The sequence below is a fragment of the Diospyros lotus genome, chromosome 4 (genome assembly GCF_014633365.1).
Source record: "Diospyros lotus cultivar Yz01 chromosome 4, ASM1463336v1, whole genome shotgun sequence".
In the NCBI taxonomy this organism is placed as follows: domain Eukaryota; kingdom Viridiplantae; phylum Streptophyta; class Magnoliopsida; order Ericales; family Ebenaceae; genus Diospyros; species Diospyros lotus.
In genome coordinates, this window is record NC_068341.1 from 31,901,311 (window position 1) to 31,929,178 (window position 27,868).

The 27,868-nt window shown below is 38.0% G+C and overlaps 1 protein-coding gene across 1 annotated transcript; it reads right to left on the reverse strand.

Moving 5' to 3' along the window:
- Positions 1–45: 45 nt before the first annotated feature.
- Positions 46–27,368, reverse strand: LOC127799321 (CBS domain-containing protein CBSCBSPB3). Its single transcript, XM_052333248.1, has 14 exons — positions 26,987–27,368; positions 26,687–26,846; positions 26,447–26,579; positions 25,891–26,061; positions 5,017–5,095; positions 4,799–4,912; positions 4,568–4,634; positions 3,662–3,767; positions 3,533–3,591; positions 1,832–1,938; positions 1,616–1,752; positions 1,212–1,294; positions 1,018–1,107; positions 46–646 (listed from the first exon to the last, which is right to left on the reverse strand). The coding sequence occupies exons 1-14, from the start codon at positions 27,127–27,129 to the stop codon at positions 473–475; spliced, it is 1,623 nt and encodes a 540-aa protein (XP_052189208.1). The 5' UTR covers positions 27,130–27,368; the 3' UTR covers positions 46–472.
- Positions 27,369–27,868: the final 500 nt, after the last annotated feature.

A 27,868-nucleotide genomic window follows, 5' to 3' on the forward strand; every position in this document is an offset into this window, starting at 1 on the left:
AAGAGAACAAATGCACAAATGATATATACGAAAATCATCAACACAAAACACAAATATAGACATTCATGGTCATTTCTTATCATAATAAGCTTCAACTTCAACTATTGTGCGTTGAACGTTAGTTAGGACACTGCCACAGATTATCGCAAGCCCTAAACCTAAGCTGGACTCAAAAAATACACTCCAGCTCTTGTAATGCTTTCTTCTTCTCCGGCTCTCTCCCCATGCACATGCACATGCACAATGAGCAATTGTAGCATCAGTAACATAGACAAAACAGTGTCTCTTCCCCCAACTATCTATCGTATTCGCACATTATCGTCCGACCCGTACGTACTCACCATTCCCTAATGCTGCTATCATGTGCCGGAAACTGCCATCTTCACTTGTTAAGCCTCCAGCGAGATATCAGTGCAAATAGAACCACCAACTTTGCAGCTTGTATATTTTCTTTCAACATCATAACACAAAATTAGAGCTCGGAGCGTTTTAAGTACAGCACTACACTAATGCCCGTCAGAGCAACAGCACCGGCCAAAATCCCGGACCTCAGCCACCCAGTTTTCTGTGCAGTCATTGTAGTAGTAGTTTCTGCTATCATCTTTTCTTGACTTGAATCAGAAAAATCCAAATGCAGTCTCAAAACCTGCAAGAAGGTGCATCTCATAAGAACAGCGACTGGAAGCACTGTGTTGCTTCTTGCTGTATGATATTCTGTAAATAGAATTATGATCAAAATATTTTCAGTTTTCTAAATTTTCTGTATATTAAAAGAAGACAATTTTAAACAAGTTTTCTGATTTTCAGGAGTAGAAAATATTTTTGTATTTGGCATTTGAACATGTTTTCCAAATTTTATGTCAAAAAGGAAAATTTGAGGCTACGTTCAAAATTGGAGATACAAAATCAAAACATGTTTTCTACAACTAAACAGCCCCAACGTTTCAAGCTACCATCCTCACTCTTAAGAAAATCATTTCCAATGAAAAGGCTAAGATGACAAATGAGAGCAGGTACCTTCAACCCTATTGATCTTGCATGGCTAACAGCACCAACAAGATCATCATCCGTGGTAAGGAGAACCTTATCACCTTCATCATCTTCATACTATAGAAGTATTGCAAGAAGATAAGGATATTTGACATCATCAGAAAATACATCATATTCAAATACCAAAAGCACTAATTAACAGAAAAAAAAAAAAAACTCACCAAAAGATGTGGGCAGTCGCGATCACTAGTAGCACCTATCCTTTGCATAACAGCAGAAACAAGCTCACTTAGGTTCTCAGTGCCTGATGAAAGTTCAAAATCAAATCAACGTGTTAATTGGTGCTACTATATAGCATGGAAAGTCATCTTTTGAGAGAGAAGCTCACTCCATTTTCATTCTATATGTTGACTAAAACCAAAGCTAGTGCTGTAAAAATGCTCCTGCTCTGGTTTGTCAATTACTAAAACCATAATTCATGGCATCATCATACCAAAATTACTACTATCTACCTCATCAAAACAGAAAGAAGAGAGGGGGGGTTGCAGGGGGTTGTTGGTTTTGAACATTCTCGCATTACTATAACCAACCAGCAACAGGACGTATTGCTTGAAATGTTACTCACCAAAATTTAATCGATGCACACGACCCTTGCTATCCTCAAATTTAAAGGAAAACATATTTCCAAGGCCAAGAGATGGATATGTAAATTTCCCATGCTCAGTCCCCTCAGTAGTGTTGAATGCAGACATAGACATCTCACTGGACAAGGCATCACACACATGATTGAAGAATCAAAACCAATCACAAAATAACACAATCAATGCATAAAAAGTGATACCTCTGGTTGTCAGAATCATCAGGAGGCTCCAAAGCTAGCGCTGAATCCCAGAATTTTTGCATCATTGTATTAGCCACATCATTTACAGCTCCGGAGCCACTCTCAACCTTGACAAGGACACATCAAACACTTGGTTAACTTCTACATTACATATGAGATATTCTCCCTACAAATTATGGATAAGTTCAGCACTTTTTGAGTGAGATACTGTCATCACCATTGCACTTGTAAATTCTGGACTGTTCTGATTACAGAGGCAAGACGAGAGAACAATATAAAATGGCAATATTGTGGGAACTCATAAATTATTATCATAATAGCTTCCAGATTTTGAATTGCAACGAAAAAAGCATTCAAACATGATACTGAAATTTTTTAATTTTCTTTCTAAGTGAGAAATATTCCAAGCAAATCATTGGAAATATTATCAAGAGTGATATAGAGATGGTAAGGCATGATTAGAGACAAAATAAAGCAAATAAAATATAGATTTCACGTGCAGAAAATGAGAATTCCGTGGAATTGAGTAGTCAAGGAATACAGACCACAAAGTTAAACTACTCAATGTTGTGACGAGTATAGTAATGAGTATAGAGTACCACTTGCAAAATCAGCCCCATTGGACACGCAGAGTTCCAACTTATGCTCAAACACAAGTGTCATTTAGCCAGGAGGACTTCAAGCCCTGCTAAGTGGCCAAAATATTCTGCCCGTGTAATATTTTTGTGGAATTGCATAAAATGGTTAGCACGGACAGATACAGAACTTATTTAAGTATATGTAATAAATGCATTCATAATTAATATCCACAGAAAAACACAAAGTAAATGAGATATTATGTGACTTGACAATCCCACAATACATTAACACATCGGTCATTTCAACATCACAATAATACAAGACAGACACATCACAATGACATAGAACTTTTAATCAATGGATATGATCATTGCTGCTTGTTCCTTCAGTCAGTTTCATGTTCCGTTTAGTCCAGATGCATCCTGTTGATTGCTATGACTCTGGGATGATTGATGGCAGTAATTGTGTTGTTATTTATCCTGATATAATCTTTCCTTATTTAAAATAATAGAATGAATACAGGTGTAGAGTAGGAGACAAAATAGCAACCTACAACCACTTCATCATTCTTCCTTCTATAACCTTTCTACAAATTTTCCATTAGTCTTATCTTTCAACTCATCCATACAAACACTATCCATCAATTAAAAATATCTTCCACATAAATATATGTACACACACACATATGAATCTTGGTTGCGCATCAATGTTATAGATAAATAAGTTGGTTCTATATGGAATCAATGTGACCAATGCCCATGTGAGAACATACATCATCTTTTTTTGTCTCCTCTTTCTCCCTCAGAAATTTAAGTCTTCCCCTGTAAATTAGTAATTGTACTTTCTAGTTTACCTTTTTACCCCTCTAAATTAAGTAAGTGTACTGTCTTTCTAGTTAACCTACTTTTCTTCCAAAAGAAGAGGTTTAATTTTGTAATTAGTTAATGTAGTTCCTTTGCCAAGAATCATGCTTCTGACAGAATTGCAAGTTTCACAAGCTTCTTATTAAGCACAAAAGGGACAACAGATCAGCAAATCTTCGAATAATCACTGCATCAGTTAAACCTGCAAATTCACAGGATGGAGCATATATACAGCAATATTGAGACAAAATAAGCTTACCAGCGAGATTGCTGCATGAGTTAACTGGAGAACATCTACACAAGCAGTGACATATCCATCTGCTAACCAGAAAAAGTTAAGAAATATGACCTGAAAATTCATTAAATTGATTTAAGAACTTAAACTCACCTTTATCCAGAACAGGAAGATGTAAGAACTTGCCATCATGCATGATATGCAGAGCTTGGAGAATTGTAGTCTCTAAGGTTGCACATTCGGGATTTGGAGTCATTATCTATAGAAAGTAAAAACAACTATAAACATAGTAAAACATACATATTGTAACTAAATTATAAGATGAGACCATAAGTGTAAAGAAAATAGCACACGAGGACCCATTAAGCTTTTGCTTTCAGAATACAAGATGTAAACCTGTATACTTGGCACAAGGAAAGTAGGAAACATAAAAATACAGTTAGAAAAAGTTGGGAGACTTACGTATGAGTTATAAGGACCTTATAGAATATAGGATCACAAATAGAAATGATTGACGAGTTAGAATTTATATAGGGACCCCACACAGAGAGATTAAGACTTGGCATGTTGTCGTTAGCTATAAATATCAAATTTCTCCTGTTAAGAGCACCCCTCAAGCACCCTTAATTTATGTCTTCATTTATGATATTGGTTTCAATGGCGTCTATGCTAGAGAAGTTACACCCTATTTTGTATGGGAGATTTATATCAGGAATTGAACTTTCATGTTGGAGTAATGTCTATCTAACCAGGTTGTATAACAACTTAGGCATAAGAAATCTGAAAACTTTTAAGAAAGTTCTTTTATGAAAGTAGCATTGGATGTTTCAAAATGATATAATCACTTATAAGAACATTAATCCCATTAGATGATGTTGGTTAGATGAATTCCAGCTCACCTGTAATCTCTATCTACAATCACATCATCTGTAAGACTTATAACTCATGAAATCTTGAAAAAAAAAACCAATGACCTGAGTTATCCTATGGAAATTTGGAAAGGAATGTTTGCATATTGCAAAACTAGAACAAATCAAATTGAGGTATGACAAAAAGAACCTTTTCCACCAGAGTCAACTCAGGAGAAAGATTTTGGGCCACAACTCGCATAAGGATATCCCTTGAACTGCAGGCCAGCAACAACAAACAAATATAAGTTACTGCTATAATAAATTGAAACAAGGCACATAAAATGGCAACAACTCAAACACAACCCAGAATAATGAGATGCAAAATGTTTTCTGAAGAAAAAGGCAAGAAAACAACATCATGTAGAGAAAAGATGCCCACGTTAGTATCCCCTGAATCTTATTCCCTGTGGCAATAACAACAGAGTTAACCCGCAAGTCCCGCATCGTTTTGGCAGCAACATGCACTGGGTCAGACGGCAAAACTGTAGCAACTCTGAAAAAGAGAAGCAAAATTTAGTAACACAAGAACAGCAAAATATCTAGACATAAACCATTTTCTTCAACAAATAAATGTGAGCAAGTGATTATGAATGATACTTGGCATTTTCACCAATAATGGTTGACAAAGAAGGCTTGAACATCCGGTCCCTAAGTGTTTCTATGAAAGCAGATGGAGCTGAAATCCAGATTGAAAAATCCAAGCAATAATTAGAATCCATCAAGCATGTATATGTTTTGGATTTAAATATAAATGCATAACTAAGTTATTATGACTTGATAGCCATGCATGATAGAACAAAAACATATATTCATCATGCTTGCAAATCTATTCTGTCAGAGATGACACACAAGATAAATAGTAAATACAACAGATGTGACAGGCAAAACACATGATATTGCTCCAATACAAGATCCCCACAAGTATTTTTTTTTTTTTTTAGGGGGTGGGCACGTCCAACTAAATAAATAATTATATAACAACAGTTTCAGGTAAGTGCACGCACAATCGACAAGAGCCAAGAACAGAGAAACAGTTTTTATGAAATTGCAAGAATGTTCATGTTGCATAGACCTTGGCACCCGTGCACCAATGGTAGGCCTTATTGAGTAAAGTGTTACTCATACCCTTTTCCCCTATATTTTTATAGTTGATGCAGGTTCCATCAAGGATGAAAGGGTAGCGGTTGGTCCAGGTAAAGGATCGACTATCTAGTAGTGTCAAGGAGTTGTTTAGTCAACGAGCTAGATGTATAAGATGAGACAAACACTTGTGTTGTAAATAAGTTTGTTTTTAGATTGTAATTCATGTTTGAGGTTTATTCATGTTTACCATAGGTTTTGATTGTATGTTGGTGTCATGGTTTAGGCTAGTTACATTTTATTTTTATTTCTGCAAAATTGTATTAGATAGTTACTTCCAGATTAAAAATAGTTGTTTAGTGTTCAAGGAGCAGTTATTGGTAATGGAGGAGTGGTACCTACCACAAATAACTACTGGTCAGCTTCCTATATAAAGTTGTAACCTCTTGGCTGATTTTATGTTTTTTGTTCATTAAAAGTTATTCCTTTCTATCTGAAATTCTCCCTTTTCTCTCTAATTCTCCCATCTATTCCCTCTCTGCCTGTAACGCCCCACTTTTCAAATATATAATGAAGCTAAATACAAGCTGTAGAAATGAAGGAAATGGAGACAATGGATCCATACTTTATGGGATCCCACAAATTGAGGAAACATGAGAAATGAAGGAAATGGAGACAATGGATCCATACTTTATGGGATCCCACAAATTGAGGAAACATGTATCCATGTTTCATGGGTTACATGTATCCTTGTTTTATGGGTTTTGCCTTTCTATCTTTTTGTGTGTATATAAGATTCTAAACAAGATTGAGAAAATATAATTCTCTATTTCTTGATAATAATACAATGATTTCCCTTTTCTCTTTATAGAGGAAGAGAATAATACAAAATGGAAATAACAAAAAAGGAAATAAGAATATACATAGAATATACATAGAATCTAAGATATACACAGAATATTCTATTTCTACACTCCCCCTCAAGTTGGCTTGAAGATATCTTCCATGGCCAGCTTGCTCACAAGTTTCTCAAACTGAGTTCTATGTACTCCTTTTGTAAGAATGTTAGCCACTTGGTCAACTGTTGGAATGTAGGGCATACAAATTACTCCATTATCAATTTTTTCCTTAATAAAGTGTTTATCCACCTCTACATGCTTTGTCCTGTCATGGAGAACTGGATTATGAGCAATAGAGATTGCAACTTTATTATCACAATAAACTTTAGCTGGAAGGGAAGTGGAGACCCTCAAGTCTTATAGAAGCCTCTTTATCCACATGACCTCACAAATACCATGAGCAAATGCACGAAATTCAGCTTCAGCACTGCTTCTGGCCACCACATTTTGTTTCTTACTCCTCCAAGTAACAAGATTGCCTCCCACAAAGGTGCAGTACCCTGATGTAGATCTTCAGTCAGTTATACTACCTGCCCAATCTGCATCTGTATAAGCCTCTACATGAAGATGTCCACGTTTTCTAAAAAGTAGACCTTTCCCAGGGGTTCCCTTTAGGTATCGCAGAATTCTGTAGGTAGCTTCAAAATATTGTGAACCAGGTGAGTGTATCAATTGACTTACAACACTTACAGCAAAGGCTATGTCTGGTCGAGTATGGGATAAATAGATAAGTCTACCCACAAGTCTTTGATATTTCTCCCTTTCTACCACATTCTTAGCCTCGGCAGGTTGAAGTTTTAAGTTGGGTTCAATGGGAGTTTCAGCAACCTTACACCCAAGCATTCCTGTTTCATTGAGTAAATCCAGAATATACTTGCGTTGGTTGACAAAGATCCCCTCCTTGGATCTTGCAAATTCCATCCCAAGAAAGTACTTTAGAGGACCAAAGTCCTTGATCTCGAACTCATGAGCTAATCTCCTCTTAAGCTCTTCAATCTCTCCCTTGTCATCACCAGTCATTATTATATCATCCACATAGACAATTAAGATTGCTTTCTTACCGTCGTTGGCGTGCTTGAAGAATAGTGTGTGGTCTGCTTGGCTCTGAATGTAACCATAACTTTTCACCGCCTTTCCAAATCTTTCAAACCACGCTCTCGGAGACTGTTTTAGACCATACAATGATTTTTTTAAACGACATACCTTGTTTGTCCCGAGGCTCTTTTCAAACCCTGGTAGAAGATCCATAAAAACTTCTTCTTCTAAATCACCATTTAGGAAGGCATTCTTTACATCAAATTGGTGGAGTGGCCAATCAAGATTCACTGCAAGGGAGAGGAGAACTCGAATAGAGTTTATTTTAGCTACTGGAGCAAATGTTTCTTGATAGTCGATGCCGTATGTTTGGGTGAAACCCTTAGCAACCAGCCTTGCTTTGTATCTTTCAATGCTCCCATCTGCCTTACATTTTATAGTAAATACCCACTTACAACCTACTGTTGTTTTGCCTTCTGGTTTGTTCACAATCTCCCAAGTTCCATTCTTTCTAAGAGCACTCATTTCCTCTTGGACTGCTAACTTCCAATCTGGATCACCAAGGGCATCATGAATTGTTCTTGGGACATGCAAGTTAGAAATATTTGAAAGAAAGGCCTTATGATGATTGGACAATTTTTGGTATGACAGGTATTTAGCAATTGAGTGTTTGGTACAAGATCTCACTCCTTTCCTAGTAGCAATAGGGACATCAAGATCAGACAAATCAAATGTAGAATAATCTGTAGGAGTGAGTTTAGAGTTACCATGAGAAGAAGAAGAACTATCGGAAACCCCATCACTCGAAGACGTCGATTGTTCAATTGTTAGAGGAATATTTGGACTGATAGTATTTTTCAAGGTTTGTCTTCTAGTATAAAACTGAAGCTCCGGTTTTGGAATATTTTGATCTATTTGTGGTAATTCTCCCCCTAGTTCCAATCCCATCACGCTAGGCACCTGTGAACCAGACACACCTTGTTCCACAATATTTGGAACATTTATATCCTTGAATTGTTTATTAGAGTGGAGGGAAGCACCAATCATGGTAGGACGAGGATCCTCAACATTAGAATTCAAAAAATTATCTTCTTTCTCAATATGCTCCCCCTGAAGATGATTTTTGGGAAAGTAGGGTTGAGTTTCGAGCAAAGACACATCCATACTAATATAAGTTTTTTTGGTAATAGGATTAAAACATTTGTACCCTTTTTTATTTGGTGCATAGCCCAGAAAGACACATTTTTCAGCTGTGGGATCCAATTTAGAACGAAAAATGTGAGGAACATAAACAAAGCAAGTGCATCCAAAAACTTTTAAGGGTAACTCAGAATATATACGACAGAGAGGGAAGAGTTGTTTTAAAGAGTGTAAGGGGGTTTGAAACTGTAGAACACGAGTGGGCATACGATTAATGAGATAGGAAGCGGTTAAAATTGCATCACCCCAGAGGTATTTAGGGACATTCATAGAAAACATGATGGCCCTAGCAACCTCGAGTAGATGTCGATTTTTTCGTTCAGCAATACCATTTTGTTCGGGAGTTTCACGACAAATGGATTGATGTAAAATTCCTTTTTCTTTTAAAAAACCCCCCAAAGAGTCATTAAAATATTCAGTGCCATTATCAGATCGAAGAATACAGATTTTTGTGTTAAATTGAGCTTCAATCAAATGAAAAAAATCCTTGAAAGTTCGAGGCACATCTGATTTTTTTGCAAGTAAGTAAACCCAACAAAGTCGAGTATGATCATCAATAAAAGTAACAAACCACTTTTTGCTAGACAAAGTGGAGACTTTAGAAGGACCCCAAACATCACTATGTATTAAATAGAATGGTTTTGAAGGACAATAAGGTTTTGAAAGAAATTTAACACGATGATCTTTGGATAAATGACAACTCTCGCATTGAAACATAGAAGGATCCACTCCTTTAAACAACGTAGGAAATAAATATTTCAAGTAAGGAAAACTGGGATGACCTAGCCTAAGATGCCATTGCATTATTTGATTAGAAACAGAAGTAGAACTAATACCACTCAGCCCGTGAGCTTTTTTATTACGCAAGACATCCCCATCCAAATAATAGAGGCCGTTTATTTCTCTAGCACTGCCAATCGTCTTCCCCGAGTTCTGGGCCTGAAAAATGCAATAGGAATCAAAAAAGATAACACGACAGTTAGAATCTTTGGAGAGTTTATTAACAGAAAGAAGATTGCAAGCAAGTTTAGGAACATGGAGTACTGATTGAAGATCAATATTCTCAGAAAGTTTAATGAGTCCTTTACTTGCAATAGGTGAAAGACTACCATAGGCTATTCTTATTTTTTCACTACCAAGGAACATACGAGTTGAAGAGATGAGATAAACCAGTCATATGATCAGATGCTCCTGAATCAATGATCCATGGAACAGATTGAAAAGAGCTAGATAGGGCAAAAGAGTTTCTATCTGAATAGGCCAAAGAACAATTGGGTGTACCAGGGACAGATTAGGCTTTAGCAATCGCAGAAGTTGATCAAGTTGCTCTTTGTTGAATGGTCTTGTATCAGCTTCATGTGCAGTAGGTTGGGATCGCTTTGATCTAGACTTCCAATTGGCTAGCTTGCCATGAAGCACCCAACAGGTCTCCCGAGTATGGCGTGGTTTATTGCAATGATCGCACCAAACACGAGGTTTTTCTTCTGCCTTTCGTTGACTCGCAATATGTCGTCCACCAGCATTAGCATCAGCAGTCACAAGTGCCATATTTTCAGATAACCCACTTTCTCCACTCTTTTTCTTGCCCAACATAACCAGTCTTCAGCTTTCTTCACGCCGAACTCCAGAGAAGGCTTCACTAAGAGACGGTAGTGGATTTCTACCGACGATCCTCCCTCGGACTTCATCATACTCAACATTGAGTCCAGCAAGAAACTTAAATACTCGATTAGCATCGACCATTTTCTGATAATACTTGCAATCTTCTGTGTTTTTCCACTCATATGTATTGAAGAGATCTAAGTCCTGCCAAATGCGCTTTAAGAATTAAAATATAGGGTGACAGTATCACTACCTTGTCGAATCTCACCAAGTTTCAAGTTGAGCTCGTAGATTTGGGATTGATTCCCCAAATCGGAATACATGGCAATGACTTCATCCCATAGTTCTTTTGTTGTAGAGAAGCACATATAGTTCGAACTTATCTCTTCCTCCATGGAGTTAACAAGCCACGTCATCACCATCGAATTCTCGACATCCCAAATGTCATATAGCGGGTCTTTGCTGTCTGGGGTTAATGTGGCGCCAGTCAAATAGCCAATCTTTCCCCGACCTCGAATGTACATACGAACAGATTGCGACCAACGTAGGAAATTAGTACCATTGAGACGAATAGTCGTAATCTATACCGGATGTGAGTAGGAGTTTCGAGAAACTCGAAACTGAGCTTGAGAAGACTGAGATTGCTGGGTCGGAGTGACTGAGGATGCAGAGTCATTCATGATGGTTGAAGAAACGGATTAGGGCAGCAAAAGTAAGGACCCACTACCAGCTAGATCTGGATCTGGATCGGATCTGGATCTGGTCAGTACAAATATGGAGACCCTACAAAGACCCATGGATCTGGATCCTTGAATCTGGGTACCCAGTTGCCCAAATCGCAGCACAAATCGCACGAACGACCAGTACGAACAACAGCACAAATCGCACGAACTAAGCACAAACGAGGTAGCAAGAGCGAAGAATAGGAGCGGCTCTGATGCGCGATGCAGAGCCGACCTTCTCGACAGCAACAAGTGCGGACGTTCGATGGAGAAGCAGCACGAACGACGGATAGGAGCAGCTCTAGAGTGCAACGCGATCCTTCGCAACCGAGAATAGCAACAGGCGCGACTGATGAAAGCCGACCTTTGCGAGAGGCTAGGAGATCGCGACCGTTCCAGAGGTGGGAACCAAAGGCGGCGGCTGAAGATGCAGCAGCAGCGGTCGGGACGGTCGAATCTCAGAGGGGGCGACCGCTGGAGGGTGGTCAGTGAAGAACGGCGGGACTTCTAGGGTATGGCAGAGGAATAGAGGAAATTAGGGTTTCACAGTTGAACGGCTGTGATTTAATCCTAATTCCTGCTCTGATACCATCTAAACAAGATTGAGAAAATATAATTCTCTATTTCTTGATAATAATACAATGATTTCCCTTTTCTCTTTATAGAGGAAGAGAATAATACAAAATGGAAATAACAAAAAAGGAAATAGGAATATACATAGAATATACATAGAATCTAAGATATACACAGAATATTCTATTTCTACAAAGATGTTGTATGTAAATTAGAAAAGTGTTGAGATATCATTGTATTCCATATTGTTTTCTTATATGGTATCAGAGTCGCCTGCAGCCGCTGTCGATCTACCACTGTTCTAGCAGACGAATCCGCAGCTGCCATCAAGATCCAAGAGCAGAGAAGACAAAGGGTCTCTTGTCTGTGCTCAACGTCGTTTTGTTGGGGCTTCAAGGCAAGATCTGCTAGTTGTGCCGCCGCCACCAAAACCTTCAAACCTTCCACCCTATTATTCCTCACGCAGAGGTGAAGCCCGGTCTCGCTACTGCCAGTTAATACCCAGGTCCACTCAGGCCTGACTCGATACAACTCAGCCAGCACCACCAATCTCCCCTTGATCGTTGCCGTGTGCAGCACCGTCCTCCCCATCGAGTTCCACACCAGACTCACCACCACCGTCACTGGTTCCTTCTACACCCAGTAGCTCGTCGGTCAAGGAATTCTCAAATCTGCAAGCCACAGCGACTTGCAGATCCAGCGACAGCTCTGAATTAACTTGGGTGAAGTGCGGCCTTGCCTTGCGGTTGTCGGCCTTCTACCATCGCTCACCATCGTTTGGTCTTCATGGTCTTGCGCAACCGCTGACCTTCATTCTCCGGCAACGCCCTGGTCTAGGTCTTCCACGGATGTTGCTTCGCTCTCACCGACCGGCAACGTCTTTGGCAGCCATCGATCTTTTGTAACCGTCGCCTGCCTCTGCTGCTGCGGCAAGGTTCGCTATCAGCTTCTCCGCCTTTGCCATCGCTGCCGATTGGGTCTCTCCATTGTTGCAAGCTAGGCCACAGTTTCAGCAAACCCAGATCCTTGCCAGATTTGGTTCAAATCTGACCTAGCCACGACCCGCTCATATTTGGTCAGCCAAAGTTAACTCAGATCCGACCACCAAATCCACCAGACAAATCCAGCACCAGATCCACCAGACAAATCCAGCTAACCCAGCCAACTCAAATTATTAAAAAAAAAAAAAAGAGTGGCCGAATCTATAGAATGTGCAGTCACACACTAGTCAACAAATCTTCAATCCCTATTGCCACCATGTCAGACGTTCCCTCTACATTTGGTTCCTTCAACAAAGAACAGTTCAATCAATTCTCGACATTTTTACTAACCAATTCGTTACCTGGTACACCTAATGGTTCTTTGGTACATTCAGGTAGAACTACTTTAGCCCTGTCAAGTTCTTTTAAATCTGCTCTATAGATTATTAATTCAAGGGCATCTGATCACATGACTAACTTGGCCAATCTTTTCGATTCATATAATCCTTATTCAGGTAATGAGAAAGTAAGGATAGCAAACGGTAGTTTTTTCTCTATTACTGGCAAAGGCCTTATTAAAATCTCTGGAAGTATTGATCTTCAATCAGTACTTCATGTTCCTAAACTTACTTGTAATCTTTTGTCTGTCAGTAAACTCTCAAAAGATTCTAACTGCGGTATTACCTTCTTTGATTCTTATTGCCTATTTCAGGACCAAAATTCGAGAAAAACAATTGGTAGTGCTAGAGAGATAAACGGACTTTACTACTTCAATAAGGATTTCTTCGATAATAAAAAAGCTCATGGATTAAGTGATAATAGTTCAATCTCTGTTTCTGATCCAATAATGCAATGGCATCTCAGGCTAGGCCACCCTAGTTTCCTTATTTAAAACAATTATCTCCTAAATTGTTTAAAGAAGTGGATTGTTCTAAGTTTCAATGTGAAAACTGCCATTTGTCTAAAGATCACCATGCTCATTTTGTTCCCAAACCATACCGTCCTTTAAAACCATTTTATTTGATTCACAGCGATGTTTAGGGACCCTCAAAAGTTACCACTTTATCTGATAAAAGATGGTTTATAACTTTTATTGATGATCATACTAGACTATGTTGGGTTTACTTGCTTAATAAGAAATCCGACGTAGCAAGTGTTTTTAAAGATTTCTTTTACATGATCGAAGGCCAATTTCAAACAAAAATTTGTATTTTTCGGTCTGATAATGGAACATAATACTTCAATGAATGTTTAGAGGGTTTTTTGAAAGAAAAAGGTGTTTTACATCAATCAACATGTCGTGAAACTCCTTAGCAGAATAGCATAACTAAACGAAAAAATAGACATTTACTTGAGATAACTAAGGCTATTATGTTTTCTATGAATGTCCCAAAATACCTCTGGGGAGATGCTGTTTTAACAGCTTGTTATCTAATTAATAGGATGCCCTCTTGAGTCTTAAACTTTGAGACACCTTTAAATTCCTTAAAAAAGACTTTTCCCATGTGTCGGTTGTACTCTGATCTACCTTTAAAAATTTTTGAATGCACTTGTTTTGTTTATATTCCACAAATTTTTTCGATCCAAATCAGATCCAACAACTGAAAAATGTGTTTTTGTTGGTTATACTCCCAGGAAAAAAGGGGTACAAATGCTTTAATCCTTTGACAAAAAAAAATTCACATAAGAATGGATGTGTCTTTCATGAAAAATCAACCCTATTTTATCAAAAATCATCTTCAGGAGGAGAATATTGTAGAAAAATATCATTTTTCTAAACATGTAGAAAAAGATAAAGATAATTTTTTGAAAATTTCTAAATCTCTTCCATATATGTCTAATATAATTGACACTCCACTCCACTCTGATAAACGAAATAGGGAAATTAATACTCAAAACAATAAAGAACAAGATGCGCCTAGTCCACAGGTGCCAAGCATAATGGAGTCAAAACCAGGGGAAGAATTACTAGAAACAGATCAAAGTAATCCGAAACCTGAGCTTCAGTTTTATATCAGAAGAAAATCTCAGAGAAATACTATTGATCCGAATACCCTTCCAATAACTAAGTAGTTGGCATCATTGGATGATGGTCCTTCTTCCACTCTGGGTAATTCTAAATTTACTCCTTTAAATTCTTCCTCAGTTGATTTGTCTAATCTTGAGGTCCCCATCACCACTAAAAAGGAGTAAGATCTTGTACTAAACATCCTATTGCCAAATACTTATCCTATCAAAAACTGTCCAATAGTCACACGACATTTCTTTCAAATATTTCCAACTTGCATGTACCAAGAACAATTCAGGATGCTTTATAGGTGATCCAAATTGGAAGGTAGCCGTAAACGAGGAGATGAATGCTCTTCAAATAAACGGGACTTGGCAAATTGTGGAGCTACCGAGAGGCAAGATAATTGTAGGTTGTAAATGGGTCTTCACTGTAAAATGTAAGGCAGATGGAAGCATAGAGAGCTATAAGGCAAGACTTGTTGTCAAGAGGTTCACTCAGACATATGGCATTGACTATCAAGAGACATTTGCTCCAATGGCAAAGATAAACTCTATTCGAGTCCTCCTCTCTCTCACAGTGGCCCAAGATTGGCCTCTACACCAACTTGATGTAAAAAATGTCTTCCTAAATGGCGATTTAGAGGAAGAAATATATATGGACCTCTCACCTGGATTTGAGAAGAGCGTTGGCACTAACAAGGTATGCAATCTAAAAAAATCCTTGTATGGTCTGAAACAGTCTCCAAGAGCGTAGTTTGAAAGGTTTGGAAATGCGATAAAAAACTATGGTTATACTCAGAGCCAAGTAGACCACACAATGTTCTTCAAGCACTTTGGTGACGGTAAGAAAGCTATTTTAATTGTCTATGTGGATGATATAATAATGACTGGCGATGACAGGGGAGAGATTGAAGAACTTAAGAGGGAACTAGCATATGAGTTTTGAGACCAAGGACTTGGGACCCCTAAAATACTTCCTTGGGATGGAGTTTGCAAGATCTAAGGAGGTAATCTTTGTTAACCAACATAAGTATGTCCTGGATTTATTCGCTGAAACAGGAATGCTCAGGTATAAGATAGTTGAAACTCCCATTGAACCTAATTTTAAGCTTCAACCTATCGAACCCAAAGATGTGGTAGAAAGGGAGAAATATCAAAAGTTTGTGGGCAGACTCATCTATCTATCCCAAGCTCGACCTAATATAGCATTTGCAGTAAGTGTAGTAAATCAATTTATGCACTCACCAGGTTCACAACATTTTGAAACTGTCTATAGAATTCTAAGGTACCTAAAAAGAACTCTTGGAAAAGGTTTGCTCTTCAGAAAAAATGGACATCTTCACAAAGAAGCTTATACAGACGTAGACTGGGCAGGTAGTGTTACTAATAGAAGATCTACATCGGAATGTTGCACCTTTGTGGGAGGCAATCTCATCACTTGGAGGAGCAAGAAACAAAACGTGGTGGCCAGAAGTAGCGTTGGAGCTGAATTTCATTCAATTGCCCACGAGATTAGTGAGGTCATGTGGATAAAGAGACTTCTAGAGGACTTAAAGGTCTCCACTCCCTTACCAGCTAAGGTTTATTGTGATAATAAAGATGCGATTTCCATTGCCCATAATCCAGTACTCCATGACAGGACAAAGCATGTAGAGATGGATAAGAACTTTATTAAGGAGAAAATTGATAATGGGATAATTTGTATGCCCTACATTCCAACAGTTAATCAAGTTGCCGATGTTCTTACAAAGGGATTAGACAAAAATCAATTTGAAAAATTAGTGAGCAAGCTTGCCCTAGAAGATATCTTCAAGCTAGCTTGAGGGGAAGTGTAGAAATGAAGAAAATGGAGACAATTGATCCATACTTTATGGGATCCCACAAATTGAGGAAACATGTATCCATGTTTCATGGGTTACATGTATCCTTGGTTTATGGGTTTTGCCTTTCTATCTTTTTGTGTGTATATAAGATGTTGTATATAAATTAGAGAAGTGTTGAGATATCATTGTATTCCATATTGTTTTCTTATATAAGCTAATATTCCACACGGACATTATGGAAATCCTTACCAATGGAAGCGAAGAATCGAATCTGAAAGCTAGCTAAAGTTAGATAATAAGGATTTATGCTATAAAATCTTTAGAACAAGTATAATGGTAACTTACGTCCTCAAAGCCAACAAATAATCCCTTATAATCATGGCAATTCTTTAAACAACATTTGTGGTGCATCATTCTAGATATACACATAGTGGACCCATATCCATCTATAATTAAAGGAAACGACCGGAAATCCTAAAAGTTACAATAGCACTTCTTTATACAAGGAATTGTAGTACAATAACAATAGAAATCAAACTAAACTTCGGCTACAGCTTTGCCCTTCCTCTTATTTGTCTTCAGCGTACTTAGCACATTTGATATACCTGGGACGTTGAATATCCCAAGGGTATGAAACACCCAAGTTAGATAGTTACATCTAAGTGAGATGGTTCAGAAAAGGAAAATACATGTATGCAAAAGCAATATGTAATATGAAACCTCCCCCTGTGGTAGCAATGCCAGTGTGTTGCAATCACCCCCATTGGTCATCATGTAAAACTCTAGCCCCACTCATGGGCATGTGATCCCTCCTGGTCACACATGATGACCTACAACAATTAGTCACAGTCCACAAGTACCGTAAAGCATGAAAAATAGAAAAAATATGCAAGAACAAGGGAACATGATATGCAAGCCACAAACCGCACACAAATGGACTCGAGAATGATCAAGATGAAGCAAGAAGCATGCAGGAATCACTTAGCTTGACTGTTTACCTTTCGAGTGTACTGTTAACACTTGTCGGTCTAGGTTTTCTGCAGAAAACACAAGATTCAGTGAACCAAACATCAAATATTTTCACACAAGATTGTAGCACATTAAATAAGGAGTGTTTCTAAAAATTTCTAGGAAAAACCAAGCTGTCACACACCCTCACGCGCTCCAGGAAGCAGGCCCAAGCGCACTCACGTGCACGCAGAACCAGCACGTGCACTATACGCGCCGGTAATCTTCTCCAGCGATAACAGACTACAACTCGATTTTTTGACCATATCTCTCTCGTTTTAGTTTTGATTCAATTCTCGTTCGAACCTACGGCTCCCTCTCTTTCCCCTCTACAGAAATATAAACTTAAACGGGACTTACCTCGCTGTTTTCTTAACTATTCGGTATGAACTCTGATGAAGGCCCAAAAATTCCAGAGAAGCCCATTCTCCCTCGTTTCTCCACCGATTTCGCTCCTTCCTTTTGCAGAATTTTCCCCACACTCTTGAGATCTTATTCCTCACCTCAAAACCCCTCAAACCCTCATGGTTTTGCCTCAACTCTACTTGAAATGGTTTGGGAATGGAACCTTGGCCAATTTATAGATTTTTCGGCCAATCCCATTACGCCAAGTGTCCTACCACCTAGCGCCGTAATTATTACATCGCCATTTGTGCCAATCTTATCCGGCCACATGTCCCAAAACTATATTGGAATTCTATTTGGAATCCAAAGCCTAATTGGAATGTTATTTGAAATCCAAAGTGATCCAAAGTTATATTGGAATAAGTTTTGAAATCCAAAGTGATCCAAAACTATATAGGATTTGAAGTTTGAAATCCATAACATTCAGGTCCTTGTACCAATTCCCAAGTCTTTTGGTCAATTATATTTTTACCTGAACTCCAATAATTACGATTTTGCCCCTAGCTCAGAAACTGAACTTTTATCTCAGGACTTCCATAATCCTTTGAAATGTCTTGTTTTCTCAAACATTTGAACTTAAAAATCTAGGGTATTACACTCTACCCCCCTTAAAATAAATTTTGTGTTCAAAATTTCACCTCTTTCCTCAAAATCATGGTGTCTGCAGAACACCTTCTCCAAGAGATATTATTTCATTCCTCAAGACTCACATCAGGAAGGATAGCGCACCTAGCTTGGTGTGCCTCATTCAATATGATTTGCCTCAATTTTTTGCTTCAATCACATAATTTTGACTCAAAAATCAAAGTATTTCATTCGAAAACCAATATCAAAGTTTTCGACCCATTCCCAATCGTCAACACATGACTACATCTTCGAGTCTTCTAGAATAGCTTGACAGGTCTGCTCATCATATGAGAGTAAATCGCCAGGCTAGCGACGTAAATAGACATTCCCTCAAGAACTATAGTCACTAACAACTGGCTAAAAGCCCCCACCAATCCCCACCCTCGAGTCATCAGAACAGGCTATCAAAGTAGTCTCATTCCTGCATCAGCCACCACGTTCACCCTCCCAAGGTGGTATTGGATCACACAATCGCAATCCTTCAAAAACTCTATCCACCGTCACTATCCCGCATTCAAATCCCTCTGAAAGAACAAGTACCTCAAGCAATCATGAAGACCTCAAAATTTTCAAATAGTGCTGCCAAAGCACGCCCATTACTGCATCAGCATCTGTGCTAACAAGGGCAAAATTCAGGATAATCAAATCAGAGCCAGTTGCTCACAATTGCTGAGGTGTACAGCAATCTACATACTAAACCGAACGTAAAGTTAGTAACCAGAGTAAAATTTTTCTTTTCCAAAGGCTAAGTATGGGAACCATAATCCCATTGCTTGCTATTATGGGAAAACACGTTTCCTAAGTAAGCCCACAACACATCACATGCCTACATCAGGGAAAACATACCACTCGTAGTTATGACTTACCTCGACCCATGTATGTAATCGCAATAACATAATACCCGAGATTTTTAAGTTCAATTGTTTCGGAAATCGGACATTTCAAAGGATTATGGAAGTCCTGAGATAAAAAGTTCAATTTCTGAGAAGGGGCAAAATCGTAATTATTGGAGTTCAGATAAAAGTATAATTGACCCAAAGACTTAGGAATTGGTGTAAGGACCTGAATGTTATGAATTTCAAACTTCAAATCCAATATAGCTTTTGATCACTTTAGATTTCAAAACTTATTCTAAAATAACTTTGGATCACTTTGAATTTCAAATAACATTCCAATTTGGCTTTGGATTCCAAATAGAATTTCAATATAGTTTTAGGACATGTGGCGGGATAGAATTGACACAAGTGGCGATGTAATAATTACGGCGTTAAGTGGCGGAACACTTGACAAAACGGGATTGGCCAAAAAATCTATAAATAGGCTAAGGTTCTATTCACAAACCATTTCAAGTAAAATTGAGGCAAAACCATGAGGATTTGAGGGGTTTTAAGGTGAGGAATAAGATTAGGGGTGTGCAATCGATTATAACCGAACCGACTGAACCGAAAATCATTAATCAAACTGAACCGAACCAAGGCATATAACCGAACCGAACCGACTAAATCATCTAAACTAACCGAAATCGAACTGACCGAATTTTGAGCCGTTGTAACCGAATCGAAAACCAAACCAAAATTTTTACCAAAAATATCAAACCGAACCGACCCTAATAAAAGAGGGTTAATTTGTCGGTTCGGTTTGGTTTTTCAGTTAATAATACCAAAAAAATCGAATCGAATAATCGAAATTCTTGAAAAAAAATAACCGAACCGAAACTAATAACCAAACCAAACTAAATAACCGAAAATATTGAAGGAAATAACCAAACTGAACCGAACCGACAAGTTCGGTTGGTTCAATTTGGTTAGTTCGATTTACCCAAATTTTTGCTCACCCCTAAATAAGATCTCGAGAGTGTGGGAGAATTCTGCAAAAATGAGCAAAATCGATGGAGAAACGAGGGAGAACGGGTCTCGCCGGAATGTTCAGGCCTTTATTGGAGTTCGTGCCAAACAGTTAACAAAATAGTAAGGTAAGTCTCATTTAACTTTATATTCCTATAAAGGGGAAAGAAAGGGAGCCATAGATTCAAACGAGGGTCGAATCAGAGCTAAAATGAGAGAGATATGGCCAAAAAATCGAGTTGCAGTCCGTCATCGCCGGAGAAGACGACCAACACGTATGGTGCACGCATTGGTTTTGCCTACGGGTGAGGGCGCGTGGGCCCGCTTCCCGAAGCGGGTGAAGGCACATGATAGCTTGGTTTTTCCTAAAAAATTTCAGAAACACTCCTTATTTTTTGTGCTACAACCTTGTATAAAAATATTTGATAATTGGTCCACTGAAACTCATGATTTCTACAGAAAACCTAGACCTACAAGTGTGAACAGTACACCCAAGAGGTAAATAGTCAAGGTGAGTAGTTCCTGCATGCTTCTTACTTCATCTTGATCATTCTTGGATCCATTTGTGTGTAATTTGTGGCTTACATATCATGTTTCCTTGTTCTTGCATATTTTTGCTATTTTTCATGCTTCACGATACTTGTGGATTGTGGCTAGTTGTTGTAGGTCATCATGTGCGATCAGGAGGGATCACGTGCCCATGAGTGTGGGGCAAGAGTTTTACATAATAACCAGCATAAGTGATTACAACACCCTGGCATTGCTACCACAGGGGGATGTTTCATATTGCATATTGCATTTACACACATCACACATGTATTTTCCTTTTCTAAACCATCTCACTTAGATGTAACTATCTAACTTGGGTGTTTCATACCCTTAGAATATTCAACATCCCAGGTATATCAAACGTGCCAGATACCCTGAAAACAAATAAGAGAGGGAAAAACTGTAGCCAAAGTTTAGTTTGATTTCTATTGTTCTTGTACTACGATTCCTTATATAAAGAAGTGATATTGTAACCTTTGGGATTTCTAATCGTTTACATTAATTATAGACGGATATGGGTTCACTATGTGTATATCTCAAATGATGCACTACAAATGTTGTATAAGAAATTGCTATGATGATAAGGGACTATTTGTTGCCTTTAGGGACGTATGTTACCATTATACTTGTTCTAAAGATTTTATAGCAGAAATCCTTATTATCTAGCTTTAGCTAGCTTTCAGGTTTGATTCTTCGCTTCTGTTGGTAAGGATTTTTATAATGCCCATGTGGGGTATTAACCTGTATTTAACTTCGTTATATATTTGAAAAATGGGGCGTTACACTCCCTCTCTATTTTCCTGTCTAATCCTCCATCTCTCTCTGTTATTCTCCCTTATTCTGCCTTATTCTTCCCCATTTCTCTCTATTTCTCCTATTCTCCCAATTCTATCTTCAAGTTAATCACAAGTCAGGCTCGGGTTCCTGATAGTTGGATATTGGGTTGAGATCATAGCATGCTTAGGTTATATATATATATATATATATATAAATTGAATTTCACATGTGCAAAACATAAAATGCTCACCTTCACTTTATAGGTGCATGCAAAGAGAGTACTAACAAGGAAAGGTTTCACATTTCCACTAATTTTTTTCCTTAGCCTAGTGAATGGGAGAACCAAAAACTATAGCTAATAACCTGATCATCCCTAATGGATAGCTACCAATCAAATGTTCTCCCCAAGTAGAACAGCTAGCACCCTCTTTCATACCCTAGGTTGGGATAAGGTGTTACAATGGCTAACTTGAGTTGAGATAGAATGGCAATTGTAGTAGTAGGACTAACATAGAGAGCCCATCATAAGATTGCACATACATGTGCACTACCATTTACTTGTGTCTACATGATAGGGAAGGAATTGGTACAACACAATGTCAATTTAACCAGAGCTTCATCAACCCCCTTAAATCACTTCCCTAGTTTTACCTAGTGTAACCAAGGACAAGAGAGGTGCTCGGGCGACGCAAGGCACCTTGCATGTTGCTAGGCAAGGCTCCTTTACTCAGGTGCTGCTAGATGAGAACCTCATCACGGGAATTGAGGCCCTTAGACACTTACCTGGGCTGTAACAGAGGGGAAAAAAATAGAAAAAAGAATGAAAATAAAAGATCATTGTCTCTAAATATCAAAGAAGACATGCAAATGTCCTAGAGAATCTAATAAGAAGAGGGAAAATGAGATAACAAGCAGAGAAAGGCAATCTCATCTATCTATTGCTACATTTTATGTCTTTGCTTGAAAATTATTAAGAGAATATGTATTTAGGAATTTTTAGATGTTCTATATTATATGCATTATTTGATTGTCTTTTTTATATTAAATATATTTATTATTAATTTAACCACTAGCTTTGCTTAGGCAAGCACTTTTTTGGCACCTAGTGTCTTAGGCGATATGAACATCATAGTGCCTTAAGGGCACCTTTTGCTCTTGGCGACCTCTTTTTACCCTCAAAAACTGATAATTGAAAAGACCTTATTTCAATTTTACTTGGCCAAAAAAAAAAGGCCTTATTTCTGGACAGTGAGGCTTTGATAAAGAAAACAAAACGAGCTCAGCATTTCAAAACTTAAATAACATTCAAATATAGTAGCAACGAGTATTACATAACCCGAAGAACTATGTCAGGGTGTGTTTACATGCTAAAACTTGCATGCTAGGATACTCATATCTGCACCACCATGCAATGCGCTTTTATGCACAAAACCAAACATGATGGGTGCTGAGTCACATACAGGACACTCAAAGGCCCCCAATACTAATTGGTAGATCCTTTGTAGGAACTTCTACCTCTGAAGGAGAATTTTTTCATTATCTCACTGCCATTATTGATTGGCCATTCAAGATCGAGTTCGATAAAAACTTGTCCTAGGATCTCCATAATGAATAAATGAATAGACGAATAGACTGTCATGAACCTAGGGTTTAGCCTAGGGTTGAATTGGAAATTGGAAGAATGAAGGGAGAATTTAGAAGAAGAATAGGGAAGAATAGAATGAACAGAGGGGGAAAAGAGAATTGAGTGAGACGAGAGAGTGAGAGAGAGAGAGAGAATAGGATAATGTTGTATTCTATTTTTGCATGCCTTCTCCCATGGAATGAAATGAATACATATAGGTGCTTGGCGTGAGCCGTGGATATGGATGCAGCAGATCATCCCGCCCCCCCAGCAATTACAACAAACTATTTTGTCATTTTCCTAAGGCCTCACATGTAGCGTTTCTAATTCTAACAGAATTGATAGTTGGAATACAGATGCAACAATTAAAGTAAAAGAAATACAGCATAGCCCTTCTAATTAACTCTTGGGTCGTGACATAGACCAAGCCTCTAACAAGAAACTCATATCCACATACCCTTGTATTTCACAAGAGAGGTAAAATGAAATATACACCAAAGTAACAAGAAAGCACCAAAAAAAGAAGGCACCAGCTGAGGGACTATCATAAAACTTCCAAAAATTCAAAGCCAAGCACTCAATATTTATTAGCCAGGGAAGTTGACCTGATGATGTTGATCATCTTGTGCTATATGCATTAGCTAATGCTAAAATGAATTGTTGGTTAATCTATTCTATTCACATTATTGATTAGACCAGCTTCCTTGAAAATTATTCTATTCACAGGTAAAAGATTTTCTTTTTTCTTTTTTTTTTTTTTTGGGGGGGGGGGGATATTTATTGGGGAAATTGAACAATATGAAAATACTTTAAAAGTTACTACAATATCAAACTTGGGCCAAATTAGTGCTTTCAAAAGCACTAAGCACATAAGGCCTACGAAGCTTAAGCGAGGTGAAATGAATATAACTGGCATAAACTTTTATAAGCATAAAAAATATAAACTATTAAAAAAGCAGCCATAAAAAAAAAAAAAAACTAAATAAGAATGAGGGGTGCAAATTTAACAAATAATGAGATACCATTTTTCATTTACATTTTATACCTATTACAAGTTCATACGATCATAGAAAAAGCCTAAGGGAAAAAAAAAACTCATCCCTAATTAACACCTATCCCCAATTAATCAACCCCTAATTTAGAGTAATCCCCAAACAATCAATCCTTGATTTACAATTAATCAAAAATCTATAATTAACAACAATCAAGAATGAATCATACCAATCACTAATTTACAACAATCAAGAATATATTAGCAATCTTTAATTTATACCTAATTATATATTTCCATCAATATTTTTTGCTCCATAAATACAGTCGAATCTTCTTCTTTTTTTTTTAAATGTATATATGATTTTACCCATTCAAGCAGCCACATCATTGCAAAAATTTAAACAAATCCAACCATTCATATTGTCTAATAAAAAAAACCAAGCATATTTTTGAAGGGCACTTTTTTGTGCTTCGAAGCTTAGGTAAAAGCACAACTAAAGCGTGCTTTAATTGTGCTCAACTAAAGTCGCTGAGCTTCACACACAAAAAGCCCCAAGCACGCTGCAGTTTGCACTTAAAGTGTGCTTAAGCATGCTTTTTTAAACACTGGGCCAAATAACTGCTATAATCAACTTGTATTAAATAAAAGGACAGTGATTCTGATTCTGACGGAATCAGACAACAAGGTGTGCAGAGAGATTCCATCAGAATCAAAATTCTTATTCTAAATAAACAGTTGAACAGTATTACATGACACCACAATGAAAATATTGAGAAAATAAATTGTTGCAAAATCATTGATGATACAAGTAGACTAAAATAGTAGAAACATAATTTTTTCTATAGATTAATAGATTACAAACAACATGCTAAAAAGCACAGGACAAGCTGGGAACTTGGATGTGATATTATACAGACATCCTGCAATAGAATTCAACAAGGAAAGACATGATAGGGCATAATAACAAACAACTATGCATTTCAAATGGCATGCATAAAAATAATAAAGCTTCTTCCTTTCTTTTTGGGTTACAGAAATATAATGTATTTGATATAGATTATAGCAGAATATTAGGGATCTCCACTTGTTATACTTTGGGAAATAACTGTGAACAATATGCATTCTCATTTTCTTTAAAAACTCCTCATATCCATTCTAAATCACTTCAATCCAGCCAACTTAGTACTTCAAGATTTTGGGTTTTAAAATTCAACGCTCATGGAACAGGAATAAATAGCCAGAATACAGAAAACTTTTGTTTTAATCATTGGCTCCTGATGTGTTCTTCTATTACCAGTAACAAGAGTTGTGTGCACCATCTATTGGATATTTTTGTCCTGTTTGTATCCATTGTATATTCTGAAAAGATAAAAAATAAGAGGCATTTTTTAAACATGTCTGATGAGCGTCTGTGGGATGGAAACTTATCAATCTACATAATATGTCCAACACTACTTACTTTTTAGAAACATTTGTGCTTCCTGAAGGGCTCAAAACAAGAAGCACAAACCCATAAGTACTACCCATACAAATAAGAACTGCCTGCCAACTTATCCAAAAGAACATAAAGGTTCCCTAAATAGATACAAAATTGATAAGCTTTTTTTTTTTTAACATACAAGTCCGTTACAGATTTCATTGATGTTTTTCGAGTGCAGCTGCTATCCTATCCTCCCATAATATGGATTAGATTACAAATCCAAAGAAACGGCACCTTACCAGGAAAATTGCTTCCCCACTGTCGCTCAACTCCTTCAACTGCAGCAGCAATGGCACTGCCCTGCTCTGCAGCCTTCTCCATCCTGGAAATAGCATCATAAAGGCACTTCGTGATATCCAATAATGCAATAACTTCACCATTTTCTACAACAGGTAGATGCCTAAATTTTCCTGTCAACCAAAAGAGAACCAAGATCATCCAAGAATATCTCAATTAAAGACAGCCTGGTTAACATACGAGCGAAAACAATCGGTGGCTTATAATGGGTTAAATTTAAAATGCACAGAGAAACACCATCACAAGCAAAGTGCATAAGTTGAAGAACCTGCATGCCACGTTATTGTCCCTGACTCTCTGTTTTCCTCATTCTAATGCAATCAAATACCATATTTGCTACCAGAGACTGTATATGAGTCAACACAGCCATCATACAATAACTATAGTTCATTAAGATGCACTCAACTACGCTACTACTACTTCAATCATGTCATGCTCATTTCTCACTCTATTCTTAGTGATGAAAGATGACTAATAATGGAACGACATAAAGCTAACCTTGGACCATCTTTTGAAGAGCCTCAATTGCCAACGAGTCCGAGGTAACAAAAATGGGGTTCCTTGTCATAACCTTCGAAATTATGGTCTGCTCAGGCCTCAATTCCTCTGCTATTACTCTTGTGGCGATGTCCTAAACACAAAAAAGAGACAGCAACTTTAGAAGACAGAGAAACCCAATAACACAGAACGTCAAACCAAATTAAAATTAAAAAAGCAGACGAAGTTGTCAGAAAGAACCTTGTCAGTGACAATCCCAGACAGCAAAGCATTTGCATCAGTCAACAGCACGGCATCAACTCGGCGGGCCGCCATCCTCCGGCAGGCGTCGGAAACAGTGGTCCCCTCCGGAATAGTAAGGGCCTTCGATAGCCTCAGCTTCTTCACCGTCCTCTCGCCACTACCAAGGGTCAAAGCAAAAGCAATCAATTAGACACCCCCTATTAAATCCATTACTTCGTCTTCCGAATAACACGAACATGAAGTTAGGAAGGAATTAATTCAAAATTAAGCAAAAGCCAAAAAGAAAAGGAGACTCACGGTTGGTTCGGGGACGAGGGCTTGGCCGCGCCATTGGCGGTTCCGTTTTCGGATTGAGACGACGATTTCTTCACACTCGACGGATGGCGCTTCTGAACCAAACTGTTCCGCCTGGGAGCTGGAGGAGGGACCTGTCCACTCATCCTCCCCAATTGCTGCACAAACCAACCTGGGTTTCTTTGCAGTGGAGTTGATTGGAAAACGCAATAATTGAGAGAGAGAGAGAGGGGGGGGGGGGGGGGGAGGGAGAGGGGGGGGACGATAACGCAAACGAGGAGAATTTTAGAGAGAGAAAGGGTCAGGGCTTCAGCATTCTTCTTCAGGGAATGGCGTTCTCCGGCTTTGCCCTAACCCTGCTCTCCTCTCGGAGAAGAGAAAGAGGTGAGACGAGAAAGAGACATTTCAAATTAAATTATAATTATATTTTGGAATTTTAAATTAAATATTTGGATAAATTAAATAGTATCAGCCACGAATCTTGGGGTGACGGGATGTTGGCTTGTTTGGGCCTCAAAATGTTTGAGCCACTATGTCTTATGTGCCAAAGCAAACCCTACCCCCCCCCCCCCCCCCCCCCCCCCCCCCCCCCCCCCCCCCCCCTAATAAAGTCAAAAACAAAAAGAAATTAACTTTTAAATTTGTTATAATTTTATAATAAATTTTTATTTTTATAACTCATTCATCTAATTTCGGACAATGGCGGTTAATTTGAAGATTCTTGAAAATTAAAAAAATAAATAGATAATTTCCTTGCAAGACATGAGACTCTTGAGAAGAAAAAACTCTTTAAATTCCAACTTTAATTCCTATTCTATCTCTCAATTTTGCCTTTGCTCTCTTAGTCTACTTTTCATTAGAAGCTCTCTCATCTTTTAATCATTG

Excerpts from the sequence above, each read along its gene's own strand:
- LOC127799321 (XM_052333248.1), bottom strand. The coding sequence starts at position 27,129 with ATGAGTGGACAGGTCCCTCCTCCAGCTCCCAGGCGGAACAGTTTGGTT. Across the intron at positions 26,580-26,686 it reads CTGGGATTGTCACTGACAAG|GACATCGCCACAAGAGTAAT; the intron begins GTTCTTTCTGAC and ends TTTTGTGTTTAG. Across the intron at positions 1,939-3,532 it reads CTCATGCAGCAATCTCGCTG|GTTGAGAGTGGCTCCGGAGC; the intron begins GTAAGCTTATTT and ends GTCCTTGTCAAG.